At 46.7% G+C, this 25270-nt stretch overlaps 1 protein-coding gene across 19 annotated transcripts in view; it reads right to left on the bottom strand.

Moving 5' to 3' along the window:
• C23H6orf89 (chromosome 23 C6orf89 homolog) overlaps positions 1 to 25270 on the bottom strand; it is a 56444-nt gene that overhangs the window by 5676 nt on the left and 25498 nt on the right. For 9 of the 19 annotated variants that reach the window (XM_086371446.1, XM_086371447.1, XM_086371443.1 and 6 more), the window contains 5 exons: positions 23173 to 23327; positions 22903 to 23042; positions 21592 to 21721; positions 18423 to 18546; positions 9930 to 15224 (listed from right to left, as the gene is read on the bottom strand). In XM_086371446.1, the coding sequence (XP_086227572.1) occupies positions 15130 to 15224; positions 18423 to 18546; positions 21592 to 21721; positions 22903 to 23042; positions 23173 to 23327 (644 nt within the window). In that variant the 3' untranslated portion in view covers positions 9930 to 15129. Of the gene's footprint in view, positions 1 to 1289; positions 1868 to 9929; positions 15225 to 18422; positions 18547 to 21591; positions 21722 to 22902; positions 23043 to 23172; positions 23328 to 25270 lie in introns of those variants that run through there. The other 10 variants (XM_086371452.1, XM_086371453.1, XM_086371454.1 and 7 more) reach the window with 4 other exon arrangements.

The raw sequence follows: 25270 nt of genomic DNA, 5'->3' as shown, positions 1-25270 counted from the left end.
TTAATTTTCATTTATTTGTCTGCGTTGGGTCTTAGTTGCAGCACGTGGGATCTTGGTCGCCTTATGCAGGCTCCCTGGTGGCTCAGTAGCCCCACAGCATGTGGGATCTTGGTTCCCTGACCAGGGGAACTGCGTACCCTGCACGGCCCTGCAAGGCAGATTCTCAACCTCTGGACCACCAGGGAAGTCTCTCTTCAGATGATTTTTACCGAGGGTTCAGAATGGAACTGGGCTAAGGGAAGCCAAGGGGAGGACTGTGGAGCTGGGTAGGGAGCTGACAGACAGTATTTCCATAAACCTAAGAGGGCCGGTGGTCAGGAGCACTGGGTGGGCACTTCCACTCCTGACTCAGCCATCAGCTTCAGGCCTCGGCTTCACTTCCTCACAAAAGCGGAGAGGGGACTAGAGAACCTTTGGGGCCTGGTCCGGTTCTGCCTGTCATTTCCAGGATGGCTTTTGAGGCTGGGGGAGGGCCGTCCACAGTGAAGAGCAGCAGCTGACTGTGAGAGAGGACTCAGCTGAGCATGCGTGGAAAACGGGACGCTGAGGCCCTGCTCTGGGCCCTTCACACACCTGGTCTCAGGTATCTTTATACTGATGCTCTGAAGACAGGACTAGCTGCACTGGTTTAGGGATGAGGAAACCAAAAGCAGAGAGGTCAGTGGAACTCCCCAAGGTCACTGTCCTAACAAGCCAGGAGTGGGATTCCTACCGAGGCCTCTGGCTCCCGAGTCTCCAGCCCTTTCACTTCACGGAGAAGTCCCCGAGGGGCGAGGTGGCCCTGTGTGTGGGTGTGTGTCAGGGTGGTTGGAGAGGAAGCGCCTACTGAGTTGGCTTCTAATGTATTTTCTTACATTTACTAGGTTTCCATTAACTTAGTGTTCAGTACTTTCACTTGGTGGGGATGGAAATGAGGAAATTTTTTTTTAAACAAGAGAAGATGGAATATGGTAAGCAGTTGAGAAAATATGAGTTCCTGATCAGGACAGAGTGAAGGTTGAGGTCAGGGAGGAACAGTGAGAGTGTCTCAGCTGTCTACCTGGTGGGGAGGGTCCTCAGGTAAGAAAGCAAAGACAGGGCTTTCATGGCAAGCACTAAGTGAGCTGCACAAGTCAATACATCATTAATATGGTCAAAAGTTAGAATTTGTAAAATCTTAGTGGGGGGCACAGACACTGTTAGAATTGAGAACGTACCCAGATTATACAGAAATGAAGATTTGGCAAGAGCTGCCATGTTAAGCATGAGACATTGAAAAGAAATACATGAAACATTGAAAAGACGGAGTAGCTGCAGAAATATATGATATATTGATACATGCCTGTGATCAATGAAAACCAAGTCTAGAAAAAAAAGTAACCCAAGGAACAGAAAAAATAAATCCCTACAGCATTTTGAGCTACAGAAAAATTGAACAACATGAATTCAAGAAGTAAGCACAGATGGGATGACAATATTTAGGTTGGTGCAGATGTAATTGCAGTTTTGCACTGCTGAAATTTTCAACTGGATACTGGAATACATGCTTGAATAGATGTGGTTATGCTATACATCATTTTAATATGCACTTCTCTCTTTTTTTTTTTTTTGCTAATAACTTACTTGCTATTTTATATGTATTTTAGATTATGGAAGTGATGTTAGACAAGCAAATTTGAGTGGTTTTCTTATTTGAGTTCAAAATGGTCATAAAGCACCAGACAACTCACATTTGGCCCAGGAACTGCTAACGAATGTACTGTGCGGTGGTGGTTCAGGAAATTTCGCAAAGGAGACGAGAGCCTCGAGGATGAGGAACACACTGGCCGGCCATTGGAAGTTGACAATAACCAACTGAGAGCAGTCATCGAAGCTGATCCTCTTACCCCTACAAGAAAAGTTTCGCATTTGAAACAAACTGGAAAGGCGAGAAAATTTGCCAAGTAGGTGCCTCATGAGCTGATCGAAATCAAAAAGATTATAATTTTGAAGTGTCTTCTCTCATTCTATGCAACAACAAACCATTTCTCGATTGGATTGTGATGAGTGACAAAAAGTGGATTTTATGTGACAACCTGCAAGGACCAGCTCAGTGGTTGGACCAAGAAGCCCCAAAGCACTTCCCAAAGCCAAACTTGTGCTAAAGAAAGGTCATGGTCACTGCTTCCTGGTCTGCTGTGGGTCTGACCCATTACAGCTTTCTGACTCCCAAAGAAACCGTTACATCTGAGAAATACACTCAGTAAATTGAGATGCACCAAGATGTGTTTGAGCCTAATAATAATGAATTAAAATTTATAGTCTGAAATCGCAATTATATTTGCACTAACCAAATGTTCAACCTGATTTTAGAAAAGGCAGAGGAACCAGAGATCAAATTGCCATCATCCACTGGATCGTCGAAAAACCAAGAGAGTTTCAGAAAAACTTCTATTTCTGATTTATTGACTATGCCAAAGCCTTTGACTGTGTGGATTACAATAAACTGTGGAAAATTCTGAAGGAGATGGGAATACCAGACCACCTGACCTGCCTCTTGAGAAACCTGTATGCAAGTCAGGAAGCAACAGTTAGAACTGGACATGGAACAACAGACTGGTTCCAAATAGGAAAAGGAGTACATGAAACGCTGGGCTGGAAGAAGCACAAGCTGGAATCAAGATTGCTGGGAGAAATACCAATAACCTCAGATATGCAGATGACACCACCCTTATGGAAGAAGGTGAAGAAGAACTAAAGAGCCTCTTGATGAAAGTGAAAGAGGAGAGTGAAAAAGTTGCTTTAAAGTTCAACATTCAGAAAACTAAGATCATGGCATCTGGTCCCATCACTTCATGGCAAATAGACGGGAAACAGTGGAAACAGTGGCTGACTTTATTTTGGGGGGCTCCAAAATCACTGCAGATGGTGATTTCAGCCATGAAATTAAAAGACGCTTACTCCTTGGAAGAAAAGTTATGACCAACCTAGATAGCATATTAAAAAGCAGAGACATTACTTTGCCAACAAAGGTCCGTCTAGTCAAGGCTATGGTTTTTCCAGTAGTCACTTATGGATCTGAGAGTTGGACTATAAAGAAAGCTAAGTGCCAAAGAATTGATGCTTTTGAACTGTGGTGTTGGAGAAGACTCTTGAGAGTCCCTTGGACTGCAAGGAGATCCAACCAGTCCATCCTAAAGGAGATCAGTCCTAGGTGTTCATTGGAAGGACTGATGCTGAAGCTGAAACTCCAATACTTTGGCCACCTGATGCGAAAAGCAGACTCATTTGAGAAGACCCTGATGCTGGGAAAGATTGAAGGTGGGAGGAGAAGGGGACGACAGAGGATGAAATGGTTGGATGGCATCACTGACTCAGTGGTCATGGGTCTGGGTAGACTCCGGCAGTCGGTGATGGACAGGGAGGCCTGGTGTGCTGCAGTTCACGAGGTCGCAAAGAGTTGGACACGACTGAGCGACTGAACTGAATAGAAAGGGAACAAACTGTTGGCACTTCTATAAAACAAGCATATCAAAAATAACAAGAAACGAAATAGATATGGCTGAAAAATAAATTGATACAGAGGGAACCCTTGAGATATTCATGGTAAATGAGAAAAAAAGACAGGTATTAAAGAGAGAGAAGAGGGACTTCCCTGGCAGTCCAGTGATTAAGATGGCTTCCACTGCAGGGGGCGAGGGTTCAGTCCCTGGTCTGGGAACTAAGAGCTCACGTGCCACACCAGGTGGCCAAAAAAACAGGAGAGAGAGACAAGGCAATAGTCATAAAAGATCAAGACAATGAAACAAAGGAATAAAGGCAGAATCTGAAACAGAAAACCTAACAAATGAAAAAGCATCCATTTTAAGGAAGATACAAGACATCTTCCCCAGGATGAAGACTGGAATTGCAACTCAAAAGAGTATACCTTGTTCTAGGAGAAGGTGATAAAGAATAAAAAAGAAAGAATTCTTCAAGCATACGGATGAAGAAAAAGAAGAAGAAGGAGAGGAGGAGGAGAGGAAGAAGAAAGAGGCAGGTGAGGAGGGGAAGAAGAAGAAAGGGGAAAAAGTCACTTTTATTTTAAAGGGGAAATCTTAGGGTGGCCCACCTTGTTCCTACGAACAGTCAAGCTGCCAAATGACAATGGAGAAATGCCTCCAAAGTTCTGAGCAAAAGAAAGTGTGATGCAAGAATACTTTACTCAGCCAAGTTGTGTTCAAGCATAAAGACCACAGAGACATTCTCAAATGCAGAAAACACAGCATTTATGAGCCATTCCCTGAAAAACTTAATGATGATTCAGCCAACCAAGAGTTTGAAAACAACTCAGGAATGAGAAGTGATGGTAAAAGTACTGCTGGTGAGTCACAGATCAGTTTAAATATAAAATGAAGGCTAAATAATTCTGGGAATGATGATTTCAGAGCAGAAGGAAATTCAACAGTGATAATATCCATGTAGCTGTAATTCATACAGATTGAAAAGTAGAGGAAGAGATAAGGTTGGAGAAGGAATGAGCTATTTTTTTATCTTCAGAACCTTGAAACATATCGCCTAGAAATGAAACTTTATTGCGAACAGTTCCAGTTTTTTCAATGTTTCTCATAATCTTAACTTCAGAGAGGTTTTTAAGGAATCAATTTTTTGTGTGGGGGAGAAAGAAATGTCTACTTCACTTTCTTTTTCTTCTATCATAATTATATAAAATTGATATAGCATTTTTATTCTTTGATATGACTGGGCCCATTTTAATAAAAGCATTTTAATCTAACCTTCTAGCTAGGAATACTCTCGAGATGCTTAGAATGCTGTCAGTAGTTATGTCTGGGTGGAGGTTTCCATAACATCATTCAAACTGCCTTCAATACTTTAAAAGAAAATGAATCATTTTTACAGAAATAATAAAGTCATTATTCTGAAAAACTAAGATCGGTGAAATAGCTATCTTCAACATGGTGTCTAGAGGCTCGTCAGCTTGATTTAGTAAGAAAGCCTAAAGGACATGTGTCATGTTGAAGGAATGTGCGCTAATACAATGGAATTCAAACTGAGCAAAAAGGACATATTGAAGTTTAAAAATATCATGGGATAAGAATGATAACTTGGAAGTAAAAACAACCTGGATGCAACTTGATCTGTAGAGTCAATGCAGTTTCAATCAAAATTCCAGCAAGTTATTTTGTGAACATCGACAAACTGATTCTAAGGTTTACATGGAAAGGCCAAGGAACCAGCATAGCCAGCTCAATATTGAAGAAGAACAAAGTCAGAGGACTGGCACAACTGGGCCTCAACACTTACCAGAGTCTACAGTAATCAAAATCATCTGGTATCGGCAACATAGCAAAGATCAATAGAGCAGAAGAGAGCCCAGAAATAGATCCACATAAATACGGCAAATTGATCTTGGACAAAAGAGCAAAGGCAATACAATGAAGCAAAGACAGTGTTTTCAACAAATGGTGCAGAAACAAGTGGACACCCACATGCAAAAAAAAAATCTAAACCCAGACCTAACACCCTTCAAAAGAATTAACTCAAAATCGTTCATGGACCTCAATGTAAAACACACAACTATAAAACTCTTAGAAGATGACACAGGTGAAAATTAAGGTCATCTTGGGTATGTGGGTGAATTTCTGGATGTAACACCAGAGGCATGATCTGTGAAAGAAACAGCTGACAGGCTGGACTTTATTAAAATGTTGAATTTCTACACTGTGAAAGATAATGTCAAGAGAATAAGAAAACAAGCCACCCACTGGGAGAAAATGTTTATAAAATGTATGTTGGATCCAGGACTGTTATCCAAAACATATGAAGTCTTAAAACTCAACAATAAAAAAAAAATAAAAAATAAAAAAATAAACTACCTGATTACAAAATGGGCCAAAGCCCTGAACAGATACCTCACTGAAGAAGATACACAGATGGCAAGTAAGCATGTGAAAAGAGATTCAACGTTGTATGTTGTAGGGAACTGCAAATTAAAAGGACGGTGAGGGAATTCCCTGGTGGTTCAGTGGTTAGGATGCGGCATTTTCACTGCCATTGCCTGGGTTCAACCTGTTTAGGGAAATAAGATCCCACAAGCCGCTCAGCACAGCCAAAAAAAAAAAAAAAAAAACACTTAACAATGAGGTATGAATGGCCCAAATACAGAACACTGACAATACCTAACGCTGGTAAGGACATAGAGCGACTGCTGCTGCTGCTGCTGCTAAGTCAGTTATTCCTGGTGGAAATGCAAAATGGTGCAGCCACTTTGTAAAAGTCTGGCTGCTGCTGCTGCTTTTAAGTCGCTTCAGTCGTGTCCGACTCTGTGCAACCCCATAGACGGCAGCCCACCAGGCTCCCCCATCCCTAGGATTCTCCAGGTAAGAACACTGGAGTGGGTTGCCATTTCCTTCTCCAATGCATGAAAGTGAAAAGTGAAAGTGAAGTCGCTCAGTCGTGTCCGACTCTTAGCAACCCCATGGGCTGTAGCCCACCAGGCTCCTCCGTCCATGGGATTTTCCAGGCAAGAGTACTGGAATGGGGTGCCAAAAGTCTGGCAGTTTCTTACAAAACTAAACATTACCCTTATCATACGAGCCAGCAACCCTGCTTCTTGGGTATTTACCCAAAGGAGTTGAAAAAAAGCTGCACACAGATGTTCACAGCAGCTTTACTCATAATTGCTGCCCAAACTTGGAAGCAACCAAATAGGTGAATGGATAAACTGTGATACAGTCAGACAATAGAATATCATTTGGTGCTAAAATGAACTGAGTTGTCAAGCTATGAAAAGACATGGAGAAAACTCTCAGATGCATATGTCTAAGTTAAAGAAGCTAATCTGAAAAGGCTACATATCGTGTGATGGATGTAAACTATGTGACATTCTGGAAAAGGCAGAACTGTCAGTTCTGTTCACTCAGTCATGTCCGACTCTTTCCGACCCCATGGACTGTAGCATGCCAGACTTCCCTGTCCATCACCAACTCCCAGAGCCTGCTCAAACTCACGTCCACTCCCATCCAACCATCTCATCCTCTGTCATCCCCTTCTCCTCCGAACCCCATGAACAGTATGAAAAGGCAGAACTACGGCGACAGTAAAAAGATCAGCAGGGAGGGAAGGGTTGAATAGACAGAGCAGAGAGTATTTTTTAGGGCAGTGGAACTATTCTGTATGATGTTATATTCTGTATGACACTATCGTGACGGGTACATGTCGGTATGGGTACGTGCTAAGTTGCTTCAGCCGTCTTTGACTCTTTGTGACCCTATGGGCCATAGCCAGCCAGGCTCCTCTGGAATTTTCCAGGCAAGAATACTCAAGAGAGTTGCCACGCCCTCCCCTCCAGGGGATCTTCCTAGCCCAGGGATCAATGTCACGCCCCTTACGTCTCCTGCATTGGCAGGTGGGTTCTTTGCCACTAGCACCACCGGGGAAGCCGACACGTCAGTATGCGTTTGTCCAAACCCACAGAATATGAAACACCGAGAGAACCCTAATGTAAGTGGACTATGGACTTTGGGTGGTGATGTGTCCGTGAAGGTTCATTGACTTTAACATGTACCACTGTGGTGCAGGAAGTCAATAGTTGAGGGGAGCTGTGCCTGTGTGAGGGTAGAGGGTATGCAAGAACTGACTTTTTGCTCAATTTTGCTATGAACCTAAAACTGCTCTTTAAAAAAAAAGAAAGAGGACAAACTCAACAGTCTGGATGTTTCTAGGAATTATGGACAGTCCAGTAGAGGTGGGGCACAGTAGATGAGCAGGGAAAGCAAAGGAAAGAAGTGGAATGAGGCTGGAGGGGCCAGCCAGGACTTCCTATCTTATGGGTAATGGAGAGCCACTGAAGGGTGCTGAGCAAGGAAGTGAAGGAACAGAAGCTTTAGAAAGATCCCTGGGGCAGCTAAGTGGATGGTGAACTGGGACGGTAGGGAGGACACGAGAAACAGGGCAATCACTGGCTAAGTCCAGGAGTGAAACAGCGAGGCTCTAAACTGGGGCTGGGCATGTGACAAGGAGGCAGAGGGCTCCGGAGCTTGGTTCTGACCAGAAGCAGAGGCTTGGGGGAAAGACAGGAACCCTCGGAGACTGCACGGTTGTTGTGTACATGGTGACTTAGAAGTGCTTTGGGAGAGAGCTGATGGAGATGAGATCCCGATGCTTGGATTGACAAGTCTAGAGCTCAGGTGAGGAGCGGGCCTGGCCTGAGCTCATGGGTGACTTGCCCATGGGTGGAAGGTAAAGCAAAGAGCTGAGATCTCTCCCAGGAAGGAAGCAGAGAGGAGGATCCAGGGGCAGACTGGTAGGGGAGGCTAATATTTCAGAGACGGGTGGGAGGTCCTATAGAGGAGACGAGTGGAAAGAGGAGTCTCAAGAGGGGACCAGTGGTCGCACAGAGGCCAGGGGAGGGAGCGGTTTTCCACAGGTCAGTGTCAAGGGCTATAGAGGGGTCGAGAAAAGGGGCCTGGTGATTCTGCCACCTTTTTACATGGAATCAAGACTTATCTTCTCTTTTTTTTTTTTTTTGGTTGAAGTACAGTTTTCAAGCAGGTTAATGAATAGCATTATGGAATGCACTAATTTTCAAAGAACATACATTAGACTTGGCACAAACAAGAATGAATATGTATTTTGTAAAAACAAGCATTGAAAAAATTAACTCTAGACTCCTTGACTCATAATCCAGATAATCATTGAACAGGATGTGATTTACCAGCAAGAGAAAAGTTGAATACACGATGGCATATCCACACCATAGAATATTATCCACTAAAAAGAATGGATTAGAGAGCTATGCCAGTATGCCAGCTGACTTGAAGGGAACTCTGTGAGGTATTGAGGAAGAAAAGCAAGAAACATCAAGTGCCTATAACATGATCCCACTTTTGGCCAATCAATGACAAGTCTTGTGATTTCTGATTATGATTACAGAGAACACGGAAGAAAGAGTGGGAAGATGTATGGCAGGATGTGGCTGTATGCATATTATATTCGCCTGACCAGGGAAGAGGAGGGATGAGGTAGGGGAGGGAGAGGGTGCTGTTGCTGCTGCTGCTGCTGCTGCTAAGTCGCTTCAGTCGTGTCCGACTCTGTGCGACCCCAGACGGCAGCCCACCAGGCTCCCCCGTCCCTGGGATTCTCCAGGCCACAACACTGGAGTGGGTTGCCATTTCCTTCTCCAGGAGAAGGGTGCAGCAAGTAATAAAACAGGGGATGTCCCTGGAGGTCCAGTGGTTAAGACTTCATGCTGCCAATGCAGAAGGCCTACACTAGTCGAGAAACTGAGATCCCACATGCTGTACAGCACAGCCCAAAGAGTAAAAACAAAAGAGAAAATTATTATTTTTTAAAAAACTGAAAAAAAGAGAGAACACTAAATACTATATAGGAAATGGCCATATTTATGCATTGATATAAAATTGTGCATATAGCACAAAGAAATTTTCAAAAAAGAATAAACACACAAAAATGACTTAAATCTGCAACTGAGTTAACAGAGTGCTGCAAGTGGGGCCTGGGGGTGAGCTAGTGAGGGCGCCAGCCAGCGAGGGGGGCCTCGCTTTCCTCCTGCAAGGACCAAGGACACATGTGGGTGAGGCGACACTGTGAGGGCACCTGGGCTGTGTGCAGCCAGCTGGCAGAAGGAGAAAGGTGTTGAGGGTCTCATTTGAATTTTGGGCAAAGTGCAAGAACAGGGGAGGGTATTAACAGGAGGACTGAAATTTGAGAATTGAACAGATCAGAAGCCATTGCATGCAAACGGTTAGAAGGGGGTAAAAGAAGCATCTGTGAATGTGAGGGAGTGCAAAGCTCAGTGCGGATGTGAGACAGGACCCAGGCCGGGGTGGACAGGTGACCTGGAGGCCCACAGCAGAGGCCTGCCTCAGGAGTAGGATGTGACTATCAGTCTCTGAGTTGCGGGAGAAGAGAAAATCGGACACCAAAGGATGACACCAAGTACAGGCCAGTTCTTATCAACCAACATACACACTTTTAATTGCAAAAAGTAAAAATTTCTGTCACATGAAACCTTAATGTACATACATTCTTTACAAGTTTGCGGTAGGTACATTAAGTTACAATCAACATTCCACATTGAACACAGAGTAACATCTTAGACCATTCGGAGCCCACGTGGCTGGACAGGTGTCCGCCCCTCTGCTCACCGGGAACCCCCGGGGCCCGCCACCCCTGGCTCCATAGAGAGGAGCTGCAGCCATCCTGGATCCCGCCCCTGGTGGCGGCAGGGACTTTGCTGAGTGCCCAGTTCCCACTCCCTTCCGCCCTAGGCGTCTGTCACTGACTTTCCCACAGGAAGGAGGAGGAGGAAGAGACCATGGCTAGCGTTTTTCTGAGGATGAGACTATGGAGAGAAGTTTGGAGGGAAGGTCATCTATGGCGGAGGTTGCGCCTTCTCTGGGAATAACAGCGTGTGTCCACCCAGTTCTGGTCACCAACTCTCACAGGTAAGTGTTTGTTCCTGAAATGGCTGGAAGCGCTCTGAGGGGCTAAAGTTTGAAGGCTGGGACCCTGCTGAGCTGTAGGTCAAGGTGGCTTTGCAGGCTGACCTCACCTCCCCCACAGAGCCGTGGAGAGGGATAAGGAGATAAATTAAGCCTGGTGTGAAGCAGATGTCCCGACTCTCCAATTTCTGTCTGAAACTCAAAACTAAGCTGGTTTCCCTTCTCAGCACGGGTGTCTGCAGCTATGGCCCACTCTTAGATTGACACTGGCTGACAGACAGACAGACGCATGAAGGCAGGAGTGGCCTGTGGGCAGCCCTATCATGTCTGGACAGTTCCAGGCCTCCGCTTAGGAGTTTCGTAACATCTCTTCTCTCCAGTATTCTGCAAAGATCTGGACGTCTCACGGTCTCCAGAGAGGGAGACATGATGGGTGTAGTTAGCTCTAATGCTGAAATTATGCAGGGCACGAAAACCAGACGCAAAGCAACCTGGACGGCAGACGAGCTGGCTGGAGGGCTTCTCACCAGGGCCAGCACTTAAGAGCCACGCCGCGCCCAGGGCGGGTGGACTCAGACGTGGTGCCCGAGGGAGACCACCTGTCCGTCTTCTCTGAGATGCTTCTGCAGAAGCAGCTGCTGGATATGGAGAGGCTGATGGCGACAGAGCACAAACTTTCCATTTGTGACAGAGCTCGCTCTGTAAGCACCTCATCTGCCTAGCCTCCTGGCCCTGACGTGCGTCAGCTCTGGACCCAATATCCGTGGGTCCGAACGTGGAGAGGTTCTCAAACCAAAATGCTATGTTAAACCACGTCTCTGGCACTCCCTTCCTTCAACCAATTTTAGTGGGTGAAAAAGCTGAAAAGGGGAAGTTAATGAGTGTGCAACTTATAAGTCAGGAGAGTCTGTCTTCTAGCGATAGGAAAACTTAAAAGTCTAAAATATTCCTGTTTGAGAACTGATTCTCGAAAGGTAGACAAGATCGACTCTCTCTCTGCTCTAGTCTCTTTCCTCTACAACCTGGCCGCCTGCTGGGTGAGGATTACAGGAGAAGCAAACATCTACTCTGAGGGTTTCAATTTTCACTACGGAAGCCGCTGGCTAATGAGCAAAACTGCATCCAGATTGTATTAAAATGACTGAGGGACTTCCCTGGTGGTCCAGTGGTTAAGACTCTGTGCTCCCAGTGCAGGGGATGCGGGTTCAATCCCTGGTCAGGCAACTAAGATCCCACACCCTATGTGGTGCAGCCAAAAAAAAAAAAAAGAACACTGCCTATATAAAAAACATAAAATGATTGAGGCCATCACCTGCAGCTAAGGAATTATTTTGTTTTAAAATTCCTCCTACACCGAGGTCTATGCTGGGTTTTGGAAGAAGGGAATAGAAAACCGCGAACTAAAAAAACAAGTGATGCGAACTCCAAGGGGACCCACAACTGGAATTGGGCTGAGTCCCTCTGCTGGTCACACGTCTGGAAACTTGCGATGATGGGAAAATGGCTGGAACATTCACTCCTAAAAAGCACTTTCAGGTGGGGACGGGGGAAGGGCTTTTTATAGAAGTCATCTGTTAGCTTCTCTCCATTTCTGTCTCAAACAGTTTTGAAAACAAACCCTGAAGAGGTCCTGGCTTGCTGAGCCTACCCCTAGGTTCTCCCACTCAGCTGGGCACACCAGAGTCAGCTAGACCCACGGCTTTCCTCCTGGGCACCACTCTGCACTGGCGCGGGAAGACACTGCTGTGGAGCCAGCCATCAGCCGCCGACAAAGGAACTGTCCTCGGCCCCAGTTTCTTTACTTGTAAACGAGGCTCTCATAGCTGCTTCACAGGACTGGGCAAAGATCAGAGGAGAAGATCACGCGTACCCAGACACTCTGAAGCTGGACCGGACTATTTCATTATTAAGAAACATTACTATGTCTTTCTCTCAGAAAATGACCCCAAATTTGTCTATTTCATAGATTGTTTTGTATTTCACCAAAGAGGCAGATTCTGTTTTCATAAACTATGGTTACTTTACTCTCTCCCCCTGCTGAACAAATTGAGAGTGGGGGGAGGGTAAGTTCTACTTATGTTCTTCATGAACCAGGGCAGGGGTAGTGTTCTTCTCAATATCCAACTCTCAGGAACCTCAAGACACCTGGATATAATGCCTCAAACTGGGGCCAAAGCAGCCTTTCTCCCCAGAGAAACGCAGTACATGAGTTTCACTGCCATGTCACCTCTTGGTAAACACTCAACAAACTTGTGAGCAAGGCCCTCTGTTTAAAGCAAGCCCTGTGACTGTTCTTAGGGTGGTGGTAGACACGGGGATTTCTATGGCCCCACCAGCCCCCTGACCCTGCTTCCTCATCTTCATGAGCCTCCTTCCCACACTGGGTCATGTGGAGAAACTTTTGCTGCTTCCACGAAGGAGCTGAGAGCGAGGTGAGCAGGGGTGACCCCGCGGCACACTCACACAAAGCCTTGGGTAACTGGAAAGGAACTAGCTGGTTACTCACTGACCACTGACCAGTCAGTGGTAGAGTCTGCTTTTCAGAATTACCTTGAGAAGAAGGTACATTACTTAAAAAACCTTCTTTGAAGAATTTCACCCCTAACATAAATCTACATTCAATTCTGAACTGGACAGATGTTAAGTAAAATGAGTAGTGTACACACGGAAAGTTTCTACTTATCTGCTGCAGACCATTCTTTGTTGAAGACAGCTGACAGCTCTGGGGACCTCCCACAGAAGGCCTCAGAACACCAACACACACACAAGACTCATTCAGTTTTGAGTTGAAGATGGTATTTTTATGATCATTTAAGGTGTGAAGGGCTGGAGTAAAATGGGGAATTTGGATCACCAAAACAGTTGCTTTGCTCCTAAGTAACCCTCTCTTCTGTTAACCCAAAAGGCCTAATTTAAGAGAACTCTGAGAGACCTCTAAAGAACTTGTTTACATATCACCAGGGGCAAGGACATTGCAAAGGCTCTAAAGTATGCACAAAGCTGGCCTCTGACTGGTCCCTCTGATTTAAAACCTCTTAAATTGTAACTGCTTAGCAGCGTGCCTTTTATACGGACATGAAGTTTTGTTTTTCCTGTATTACTGCACACATGGTACTGACTCTTTTAAGCAAAAATTCCCTCAGGTACAGTTCATCCTACTTTCACTCAAGTCTGTGGAGGAGGCTCTGAGCGATGTGAACCCTCCCTGTCCTCTACAAGCCCCTAAACAGGCCATTCAAGCACACACTGATCCTCACTGACGCTCACGAGATGTGTAGAGAAAGAGGGCCTGGGGCAGGGTGCAGGGGTGCCGTCAAAGGATGACGAGGACCCCACGGTGAGCCCCATCCTCTTCCCCCACCACTGTCTGCCTCTGGTCTGTAATTCAACACGGCAGACACCTCCACTATCGGTCTGATTTCTGCAGTTCAGAACCAGAGGCTGTAGCACGGTCTGCCTCTTTTCCTTCAGCTTGGCAATGGCATGATCAGAGGCCAGATATTTAACAAAGTCGATAAAGGAATAATAAAGGGGGAAAAGAAACAAAAAAGTGTCCTTATTTGTACACTTAAGACATACAAAAAGCACTTGGGGAAAACAATGAGCAGAGCGAATCATCCAATCAAAAGGAACACAGTTTTGTATTTTCACAAGAATTAAAAACACCTCGCCTTGGTTCCCAGTACGGAGAGAGAAATCATTTCAAGACAGACAGCCGCACAGTCGCACGCCCAGCTGACCAGCACTTTGCGTCTGGAGTTCCTTCCCTAGCCACATGACAACATCACTTTGACACATCTGTAAAACATCTCTGCAGAAAGTCGGACCCTAAAGATCAAACCCGGGGAGGTGCCCTCTCCCCGGGCCAGCACTCTTAACTCACCCCCTTCTGAAGACATTTGGTAAAAGCAACACAGCTGATGAGAGCAGTGCTGCCTCAGCAGTAAAGGGCTCTGGCTGGGCCAAGGGAGGGGCGCTGGGAGCCCAACTGCTGAGAAGCCGGCCAGATAGGCGAGGGAGCAGGGAGGGAGGGAGAGACTGAGAACCTGACCCAAATGGAGGAAGGTATTACCTTAGGAATTACCGCTTCAATTATAATCAGGCTCTGACCTGGCACTGGAGACTCCGAGAGCCACTCGCACTTGGGAAAGAAGTGCACTTCTCGAGTGCAGTTTGAGGTTGTTTGATCCTTTTCACTGGTTCGATATTCCACTGTGCTTGGGAAACTGCCATGACTTCTTTAACCATCCGTGGCTTTCCAAAAGATGTACAGGGTGGTGTTACCAGGGAGATGGGACAGGCAGGCCCACCTGGCAGAGGATGGCGCTGAAGTCAGGACCTGCTGACTGCCCTCTCATGGCCAGGAGCCAGCAGAGGGGATCATGCCATGCAAGTGAGGGAGGGTACCAACCCTGCTCCCTGCCTGAAGGCAGCCTCAAGGCTTTGGTGCCAAGGGGCTGGGCAGAGGCCCATCTCTCATAGATGGGTATTGGTGGCGGAGTCCTGGCCAAGTGGCTGGGCTGGAAGAGTTGGGAGGCCCAGGCTCCGGCCTTTGCCTCCAGCACACAACTGGCTCACACATGCATGCACAGGGCAGGTGATTAAGTAACCAACCCCTGGAAAGTGGTTTCATCGTTTTTTGTTTTTACTCTCTCCATCTCGATCTGGTCTTCAGCTCTCAAAGCTGTTCCTTTAGATCTGTGTCCTATAGCTCTGACAGGGTGGTTCCATCGCAGACGACCAAAGGCTGGACCCCTCTGGCTATAATGTAGACCTTCCAGTGGGTGGCACCAGCGTAGCCTTGAAGGGAGACAGCGACAGGAAAGCGTGTAAGTGGTAGGGACTGGGCCGACTTGTGGGCACGAGCTAAGCGGGTCTGCAGAGCTGCCCTGATTCACCTACAGACTCAGAGGCCATTCCTGCTCTGGAGGTCTGTGAGCTCTTCCTAGCATAAGTGTCCCCAGCTATCATACGGGTTCATCCAAGCATGAACCAAAGTGTTTCAGCGTCACCCCTCACCTGGGTAACTGTGAATCACAGTTCGGCAGGTTTACAAAAGCAGGATGTTCTAGATACGGCTGATGCATCTGTGTGTGCTAAGTGGCTTCATCTGTGTCCGACTCTGTGTGACCCTATAGACTGTAGTCCCCCAGGCTCCCGTGTCCATGGCATTCTCCAGGTAAGGATACTGGAGTGAGTTGCCATGCCCTCCTCCAGGGGATCATCCCAACCCATGGATCGAACTTGCAGCTCTCACGTCTCCTGCATTGGCAGGCGGGTTCTTTACCACTAGCGCCACCTGGGAAGCCCTAGATAAGGCTGATGTGCATGTGTGTGTGCTAAGTCGCTCAGTCGTGTCGGACTCTTTGCAACCCCACAGACTGTAGCCCATTGGGCTCCTCTGTCCATGGGATTCTCCAGGCAAGAATACTGGAGTGGGTTGCCATACTCATCCAGGGGTTCCTCAAGGGGATCTTCCTGATCCAGGGATCAAATCTGCATCTCCTGAGGCTTCTGCACTGCAGGCAGATTCTTTACCACTGAGCCACCAGGGAAGCCCCAGATAAGGTTGATATGGAGCATCAATTCTCAGGGTCATTTTTTTTCAGCAAAAAGACAGGACGGGTTCTAAGGGAGGCCAGGGCGCCCTGTCCAATTCTCCTGAGGTTATACACAACATGGTCTCATTATAGAACATCCAGATTAACTCAAACCAATACTTCCTAAATTGTATTCTGCAAACAGTAGCACCCTATAAGACAGTGCAGGGAAAAAAGGGTTCCGTGGTCAAGTAAGTTTTAAAAACACCAGATCCCTCCAGGGCTTTTCAGAGCCTTTTGTACACTAATGTGTACTGTGTTTCAACAAGACAGGCATTTCCCAAAGTCAGTGACTCAAGAACTTATTTGCCAAGGGTCCTTCCCAGGGGCTGTTTTACGAACCCTAGGGTCATGACCTGTATCATTTCAGCAATGATATCTAGGAATGGGCTAGAAAGGTAAAATTTAAAAACTTTAATACATCAGTAACTTCCTGATGAAAAATTTTCTAGAGAAGGATATACACCACTCATCTTTAAACTGGGAGCGCTGAATGGAATGTAACCTCTGTTTGGTGACTCAAGAAGGGTCACTATGAGCCGTGACTGTACCATCACGGCAGGTAACATGGGCTTAGCTGTATCAGCCTCTGACGCTTGACACCCACGTCACTCTTGAAAATGCCGTCCGTCATGGGTTTTCTGGTGATCGTGAGCACTGCCCTCTGAATCCAGCCATCATGGGAAAATGCTTATTTTGTCAAAAAACACAGAATCTGCTTGACATGGTGCTATTCTTGAGGGTCTCTGAGGTGCAGGAGTGGCCATCTGTTTAACAGCCACTAAAGTTACTCCCGTCCACTGTCAGGGTCTGCCTTTCTGTCCTCATTTTTCCCTGCAGCAGCTGCAGCCGTTGCTTCTGTTTCTGCCGCTGCTTCCCGAGTCCACTGTCCTCCCCAGCCCTCCCCACCCCCAGCCTTCTCCTGACTTGCCCTCTTCCCTGGTTCTCATCAGCCTCCATCCCTTCTCCACATTCCTATCATGTTCTGCCCTTCACGGACACTGCCAAGCACAGGGCTCCTTTCCCTCCCTCCAGTCAGCAAGCTGTCACAGAATGACAAGGATCAGTCTCTGGATTCTGGGCCATTCTGGACCAGCCACACCAGCCTTTGATCACACAATCAAAGCTTCTTTGATCACTGCCAGTCACGCATCTTTTTTTTTTCCTTTTTTCCTTAATTCTATAATTGGCACTCGGGATGTTTGTGGGAGCTGAAAACCTGGAATTTGGATAACGAAAGTGTTTCTGTAGCTGTCTGAACTGTCAGGCATTTGTAGAACATAAGACAGAAACTTTGTCAAACACAGCTACACATTCCAAAACCAGAATGCCATGCAGACTTGTGCAGCATTACTCCACTACAGAATGACAGGTTTGGAGTAACTTCCACACAAGAATCCTCTTTTCTTGCAGTAATCCTCAAGGGCCAGGCCAGCTGTGCTCCATTATCAGCTAAATGCTTAATTTGTGCATTGTTTTCATTTTTAAATTGAAATAAAAGTTATGAAATTTGGATTAAAGTTTGGCAGTTTTCAGTATGCACCCTACCTCCAAGTGAGGTGAGAGGTTTCTAGGGACCGAGGTCTTCCAAATAGAAAAACTAAAAAGAAATAAACTGGAAAATCGGTCTGGGCTCTGTCAGGGAGTCAGGGCTCCCCTAGGTTTTGTGAGGCAAGAAAAACAAGAAGGGCAACGGTGATGCTTGTTAATTTATTTTGCTTCTGCCAAGACAGTTCTATTGTCAAACTGACAGTGGTTGATTCAAGTCTGTTTCTTTGGAACCAATTTTTAGATGGTTAAGGCACAGAACAAGTCACAGTCGGGAAATCATGGAGCCAAGGGTGGGTCATGACTGTGAGGCTGTGACCAGACTGTGGGATCCACAAGGAAGGTAGTATTTCCTTGTGTGACTGTTGCCCTTACATACTGCCTGAATTGTTTTACTAGCAAACTGGGCACAGAAAGGGTTTCATCGAATCTGAATTGGACCTCCTCTGGCTTGTCTGTGTAAAAGGAGTCACTTAAAACTGATGCTTTGCCTAACTGACAGTTGGGCCTTGGAATGGTCACCTCTCCTCTCTTGGTCTCAATTTCCTTATCTGCAAAGAAAGTATTGCTCTGAATATTTTCCATAATAATTCCTCCTAATTTGAAATCTCGAAAGCCAATGGACACATGCATTCTAAATGTGCATATGACCCACTGCTCTTTGCTACATTTTCTCAGTAATTACTTATCATTACATCTAAGCATAAATAATTGACCTTGCTAATAAAAAAAGCTATTTTTTACTTTAATAAATATTTGTAAAGGCAATATTTAATTTTTAGAATGCTTTTTTGAGTTAAAAACTAAGACGACCCTGTGGCTGCCCCTGCCCTCTGGGGGCTCCACATACCGATGTCGCCTGGCTCCAGTGGCATCGCCACGGACTGGCAGTGGCTGCGGCACTGGAAGGGCGGGAGGAGCTGCAGCATGGCCTCCCCGCTGCCGATGGTGAACAGGTCATGCATCCTGTGCATCTGGAGGAAAGGACACAGGGGAAGGGAAGGAAAACCAAGTCACATCCTGGGGCGTGGGAGAGGAGCAGACAAAAACTCTTACACGTGTGGCTCTGGGTTTCCTAGCAGCCTAAGCAAAGAGGAAGACAGAACCAAGAATAAAACTCACAATTCTGTTCGAAAGACAAAAAACAAATTAGTTTCTGCTAAGCATGGCGTCTCCCCGTACTGAGTCTAATGAAAGATTTCTATTTTTTTTTGGCCATGTCAAGGGGGCATGGGGGATTTTAGCTCCCAACCAGAGTTCAAATCTGCATTCTCTGCCATGGAAGCTCAGGGTCTTAACCCTGAGCTTAACTGAACTGTCAGGGAAGTCCCATGGTAAGATCTCTTCTAGGGTTTTTCTTAAAGAGACATTGTGTAGTTTTGTAGGCAACATCTGCAATGTCAGCCCTGTAGCAGAAATGGCTCAAGTTTCATAATTCACAATTTCTAGCCATAGTTTCCAAGTAGGTCATAGGCAAAATATTTAATTGTATTTTAACAAAAGTCTCGCAGAGGCCAACATGTGGTGGTCTAAATATGCGGTCAACTGAGGGTCTGGTTTGATTCAGACAGACAACCTGCATATCCTGTGGGCAATAGTCTGTGGAATATTATTTCTTACTATCAGACTTTTCAAGAGAATCGGACAGCAGCAAGTTCAAGTTCACAATTTTTTGGCAAGACCCAGGTGAGCAGATACATGACGCTACTGATTAAGGACTAATAACAGTAAGATCAGCCTCTGATTTTGAAAGCTAAGGATGTACAACTGCACGGGTAACTACAGCTCTCTGAGGGCATATGGATTGTAGTCGCCAGGCTCCTCCATCCATGGAGATTTCCAGAATACTGGAGTGGGTTGCCATTTCCTCCTCCAGGGGATCTTCCTGACCCAGAGAACAAGCTGGCATCTCCTGCATCAGCAGGTGGATTCCCTACCATTGAACCACCAGGGAATCAGTCCTGCTTCCAGCAAGCATTAAGTGCAAACTGCTATGTGCCTGGGGTTTAGGAGGGGCAGGAAATAGAAACAAAGGGATAGGGTGCTCTTGGTCAGACTTCTCTTCCTGTCTAGATGGCAAGAGAAAACCCCAATCCCTAATGTGCCCTTAGAAAGCAGGAGTCAGAAGTCTGACTCCTTAGGCCATGCCCTGTTTTTTCCTACCATCTGGGTCCTCCAGGGCCTGAGAATGTGGCCCTGCCCTCTCCTGCCTCCCAATTCTGGTCTCCCTCTTGCTCCCCACAGGCCCTGGCCATGACTCTGTGTCCATGGAAACGCTTCGAGCCGCTGCAGCTGCTGCTGTAGTGACAGGAGGAGGACGAGTGTCTGGAGCTGCTGTGACTGACAGAAGCCCTGTCATGAGCAGTCTTGAAAAAATTCCAGAAGACCAAAAATTAAGCAGATATATCTCTATTTCACATAGGCCTGAGAGGGGCTGGAACCACGCTCCTCCACATTCAGGATGAGGAGAAGCAGACAACAGGATGGAATGGGTCGGCCCGAGGCAACATCCTGGGGTGCGTGAAGTGGGCCCTGGAGCCCCTAACCTCTTCCCTCAGGGTCTCTCAACAACGGGACCCCACTGCTTATCTTCTATCCCAAGGCTGCCTTTTGGAACCTGGGCCCACAGACACATGACTTTACCAGAGTCCAGAGCCCAGGGATGTGGAACAAGGGTGGAGTAACGTGGCTGTGGAGAAAGGAGAGCCTGGGCCAGGGTGGGGAACAGATGCTCTAAGAAATCAGACTCTCAGGATTTCTGCCTATTTGGGCCACTCCCCTTCCAAAAACATCCTTGAGAACCACAACAAGATGATTCTGACAAGCGTCTGCGGAACTCTGTATTTACCCCTTTGGCTGGGCTCCCTGGTGTCCCTGTTCGGCAGACTGCTGAAATTAAGATTCAAGTGGGAAAACCCAAGACAGTGATGAAGGCCCTCACCCATAATTTTTTCATATATCATAATTATGAAGATAAAATCATACCAGGGCCCTGAGTTCTAGCCGAAGGCAGCAGAATAAACTTCTTTAAAACCTGAGGCCAAAGCCCAGCACCTCCACCCTACAGCTGGCAGGCAGAAGTTCTTACTTGTAGACAAAATGATTGTTTTTTAAAGGCTTTGAAATTCCTTTAACACGATTCAGCACATTTGGACCCAAACAATAGTGTCAGGAGGTTAAAGACACAACCCAGAGTTGGTAGGGGTCGCAGTTCAGCAAATTTAATTTTTTAACAAAGGAAAGTTCATCCTTTTAATTATTCCAAACCAATCCAGACTCAAAAAGCTTCCTCAGGGTTGAGACTCAACAAAAGAGCAATTCAGAGAAAAGTAAACAGACACAAACACAGTAAAGCTCTGCCCAGTCTGCTGGCCCCAGAGGAGAAACGTGGGCTCCGGGTACCTGGCCACGGACGGAGGTGAGAGGCAGCGCCACACACTGCCTCAGGCACGGCTTGTCAACCCTTCTGTTCCCAAACCACGCTCCCAAGCTTTCTGCACTCCCTTTTTGCTCTCCATCTGAAGCTTCTCATTTGTTTATTTCTGGGGAAAGCCAATCTGGGAGTGGAGAATGAGGTGAGACCTCTTACTAACTTGCTGTGCCCTTGGGCAAATCATTTAATTTCTCACAAAATGAGAAACGTTGGACTGTTCATTTACACACTATTCATTCACAGTCTGCCTGCTCTCTACTTGGAGGTAGAGAAGTCTGACTGCATGCTCAGGACTCTTTAAACTTGAGGATTCTACTTCCTTTAATGTAGAAAGGTAGCTTGCCCCCAGGTGTTAAGGGCAGGAAATAGATCTGCAAGTCACTAGACTTTCTGGAAGCATGCTTTCAGTAAAAAGTCAGGCCGCTGCAGGTGTGTTGGCAAGCAGCAGGAAGAGAGAACTCCAGATTCTGTGGATGACCCTTCAGGTCACCCTCTAAGTTGACATGCAAGGAAGGCTTTGATTATGACATCAGCCCGGTACCAAACGAGAAAAATTCTAGATCCAAATCTTCTCAGAATTTCCTACCTTACTCCCCACAATAGGTTCTGGTTGAAGAAGGAAGCATTTTTTCAAGGAGGCTTCTTTTGGAAATGGCAGATAGGTGAAAATAGGGAAAAGCTCATGTAAAATGTGTGATCTGTTCAGCGGTCTTCTCCTGCAAAATGTGTACAAGAGAGAAAAAGTAGTTAAACTGGGCAACCCAGCCCAACGCCATGGCTAAAGAGAGCTCAGTGAGGGTGGGAAAACTGTGGGTGGTGGGTGAAGAGGGAAAGATGTCAGGACAACAACGGAAGTATTAGGACCATGAAGAGCAGTCATGCTGAATCAATTAACTGAAACATCACACACACACTCACACACACACACTCACTCTACAGCCACAATTTGTCTTGTGTGGGTGGGGTGTTTATAAAATCCAGCTAAAACAACATATAGAGGGCGAAAAGAAACACTCCATTCATTCCCTCTTGGCAAAGAGACTGAAGTAACAGCAGGCAGGGCAAGAGAGGAGAAGGAAGGAGGAGGGGGGCAACAATCATGACCCTTTTGAAGTGGAGCAGTACGACGTGGGAAGCCTGTTTCAGCTCGTAAACTGAGTATTTGATCATGCACATAAACAGCAAATTTAAAGAAAGGCAGAAGCAGACAAACTACCCAACAAAAAGCCTGAAAAAGCAGTTTTAATCCTCTTTGGAATGATTCTAGAAGTAAACTTGCGTTCCTTTTATTTGTAGAAAGCAAGGTTACCCCCAAGAAATGGCCCATGTCGTCTATAAGACCCGAGAAGGAACAGGGAGATAGATGCGGGTTTCAGTGTTGGCTGGGTGACCTTAAGCAAAGTACTTAACCTCTCTGATTCCCACTTTTCCTGAACTGAAAAACGACAATGACAATTCCGACTTCCCAGCGCTATTATGAGCATCTCCAACGAGTAACAGACACTAAGCACTAAGGCATGCTGCCTGGCACAAACAAATGCCATGAAATAACCTTCCCTTTTATTCTTTGCGCTCTCTCTGCAGTCCTCAACACTCAGGACCTGCTCAGCATGAAAGCAAATGCTAAACACTGCAGTTAGGAGTGAGTGATGCTTCTATTAGGCAATCTCAGTGTCCACCATGGTGACGCCCCTCTTGACACACCTCTTCAACTCATCTCCTTCTCTCAGTTTTTCGACACTGTGCTCTGGAGTTATCACTTGACTGGGAGGGTGTGCTGTAAAGTTTACACAGTGCCGGGCATGGCAGGGTCTCGGCAGTAATTGGTACTGTTTTGACATTTGGTCTGCCCTCTTTCTGTACACACACATGGCTGGGTGCCCCTTTCCGCACTCACCATGGATACGGAAATGGGAACCACCGTCCAGGAAAGCAGCGCCACCACTTGGTGAAAAACCCTTCGGTGAAGCCTTCTGTCACCTCCGGATACTGGCACAAAAAGTCTTGAAGCCCCTCAGTCGACAGGGACTGTCCCGTCTTGGGGAGGCAGAAAACAAAAGCGCAACAAGACAACACGGAATTACTTATCAGGAATGTCCCAGGGCCTGGTGCTTTCTAGCCATTTAATGGGTTATGAGGCAGTGGGAGAACCAGTCTTTCTGCGCACCTTGATCACTAGAGGATGCAGTCTCTCAAATCTCCTTGGGGTATCTTCCAGGAGCATCACCTGGAGGGGTAATTTCTGGGCACAGCCAGTGCAGTTGGCAGGGGTGGGGTCCGACTCATTCTGCTCACAGTCATTTGTCCACCAGGGGTCAAAGTCTGAGAGAGGAAGGGATGTGGAGAAAGCAGATACAGCAGGTGAATCCAGGAGGCCCAGCAATGGAGACAGAGAGGCATAAAAATTTTAAAAGCTCACGGTGATCACCACGGGCGACCGCTGAAAAGGTACGTATCAAACAAGTTAACCCTCAAGAAGGAAACAGAGAGCCTAGCTAGGGGACAGAGGTGGAGAGGGGAGGAAATACTTTTTAACACGTACAAGTATCTCCTAAGTCAAATCAATAACTAATGTCAGTTTGGGGAGCTGTATTTGTGACATGGGGTTGGAGATGCAGTTCTTTCCCAGTTTTCTAACCTGTGACCAACAGGTCTGAACCGGCTACAGCACGTGGGGGAGGGGCAGGCAGGCAGGGTGGTCCCACTGCCAGTGATGCCAGCATTTCTCTGATATCCTACACCCTGGGCTCACAGGGACAAGGTACAAGGCCGGCCCAGGACAGCTCTGGGAAGGAAGAGTGAGAAATGGGTGCAGAGAGAAGGGATGGAGAGGAGAGAGGGCCCATCTGTGGAGTAAAGTAAATGGCCTCTGCTCATCAGCACTCTGTTCCAGTTTGGGGGAGGGGAAAGGGCTACTAACCGTGGCTTCCAGCCCCAAGGACTGCAGGGTGGTGAGAACTAGAACTCCCCACTCAGGCCCTGATTGAGAGCTCGCTGGCTCCCCCACACCCTACTCTGGTGGGTCCTTCTTTGAGGGGTTGGCTCTGTTTCTATGCAGCCTTTCTTGGTTTTCTCTGCGTTCCTTCCCTCTGAGACTATTCTGTTCATAATATTATTTCATTATGTCTTGTTTGCTTTCTGTTCCAGTCTGGGTTTCATCTGTGTTCTCTGAGATATGTGTTTGTGATAGATCTTTAATTTGAATCCAAAATTTTCACCAGATGGTTTCTGATTAAAACCCAATGAAAACCCAATCAGGAGACAGCCTAGAACAAAAGACAACAATCCAATGTGGCTGAAAGGAAATCAGCTCTTTGAGCCAAGAAACAGACGTGGAAACTGACTCAACACAAAACATTTTCTGTAGTGAGCACAAGGCAGGAGTCTGCAGGATAAGGAACACTCACCGGGGAGGGCAGTGCGAGTGCTCAGTGCATCCCAAGCCCGCATCTCCTGCAGACAAACCCTGTGTTTCCTGCAGGCAGCACTACCCACTATTCTCACCCCCGGGAGGAGCACACAGAGACCACTGCGAGCCTCCACGGGCAGCGGAAAACCTTCAGTGGCACCTGTTTTAACGGCACGCTGAGGCTGCAGTTACCCTTTTATTTTCCTTTCTGGAGTATTTTCACATGTTTCTTACTAGAGGTCAACTATGATGAACTCTTGTCAAAACACAACTCCAGGTAATGGACATACAATGAGGCATAAGTCATCGTGTTCAGTCATTCAGTCGTGTCTGACTCTTTGTGACCCCACGGACTGCAGCCCATCAGACTCCTCTGTCCATGGGATTCTCCAGGCAAGAATACTGGAGTGGGTTGCCCTGCCCTCCTCCAGGAGACCTTCCCAATCCAGGGATAGAACCTACATCTCCTGCGTCTCCTGCATTGATAGGCAGATTCTTTACCACTGAGCCACCTGGGAAGCCCCAAATGCAACTTCAGATCAGATCAGTCCCTCAGTCGTGTCCGACTCTTTGCGACCCCATGAATCGAAGCACGCCAGGCCTCCCTGTCCATCACCAACTCCCGGAGTTCACTCAGACTCAGGGCCATCCAGTCAGTGATGCCATCCAGCCATCTCATCCTCTGTCGTCCCCTTCTCCTCCTGCCCCCAATCCCTCCCAGCATCAGAGTCTTTTCCAATGAGTCAACTCTTCACATGAGGTGGCCAAAGTACTGGAGTTTCAGCTTTAGGATCATTCCTTCCAAAGAAATCCCAGGGCTGATCTCCTTCAGAATGGACTGGTTGGATCTCCCTGC

The sequence above is a fragment of the Bos grunniens genome, chromosome 23 (genome assembly GCF_055505025.1).
Source record: "Bos grunniens cultivar Pamir isolate PY7600 chromosome 23, Bosgru_T2T1.0, whole genome shotgun sequence".
Lineage (NCBI taxonomy): Eukaryota > Metazoa > Chordata > Mammalia > Artiodactyla > Bovidae > Bos > Bos grunniens.
This window is presented reverse-complemented; position numbering and strand designations above follow the sequence as displayed.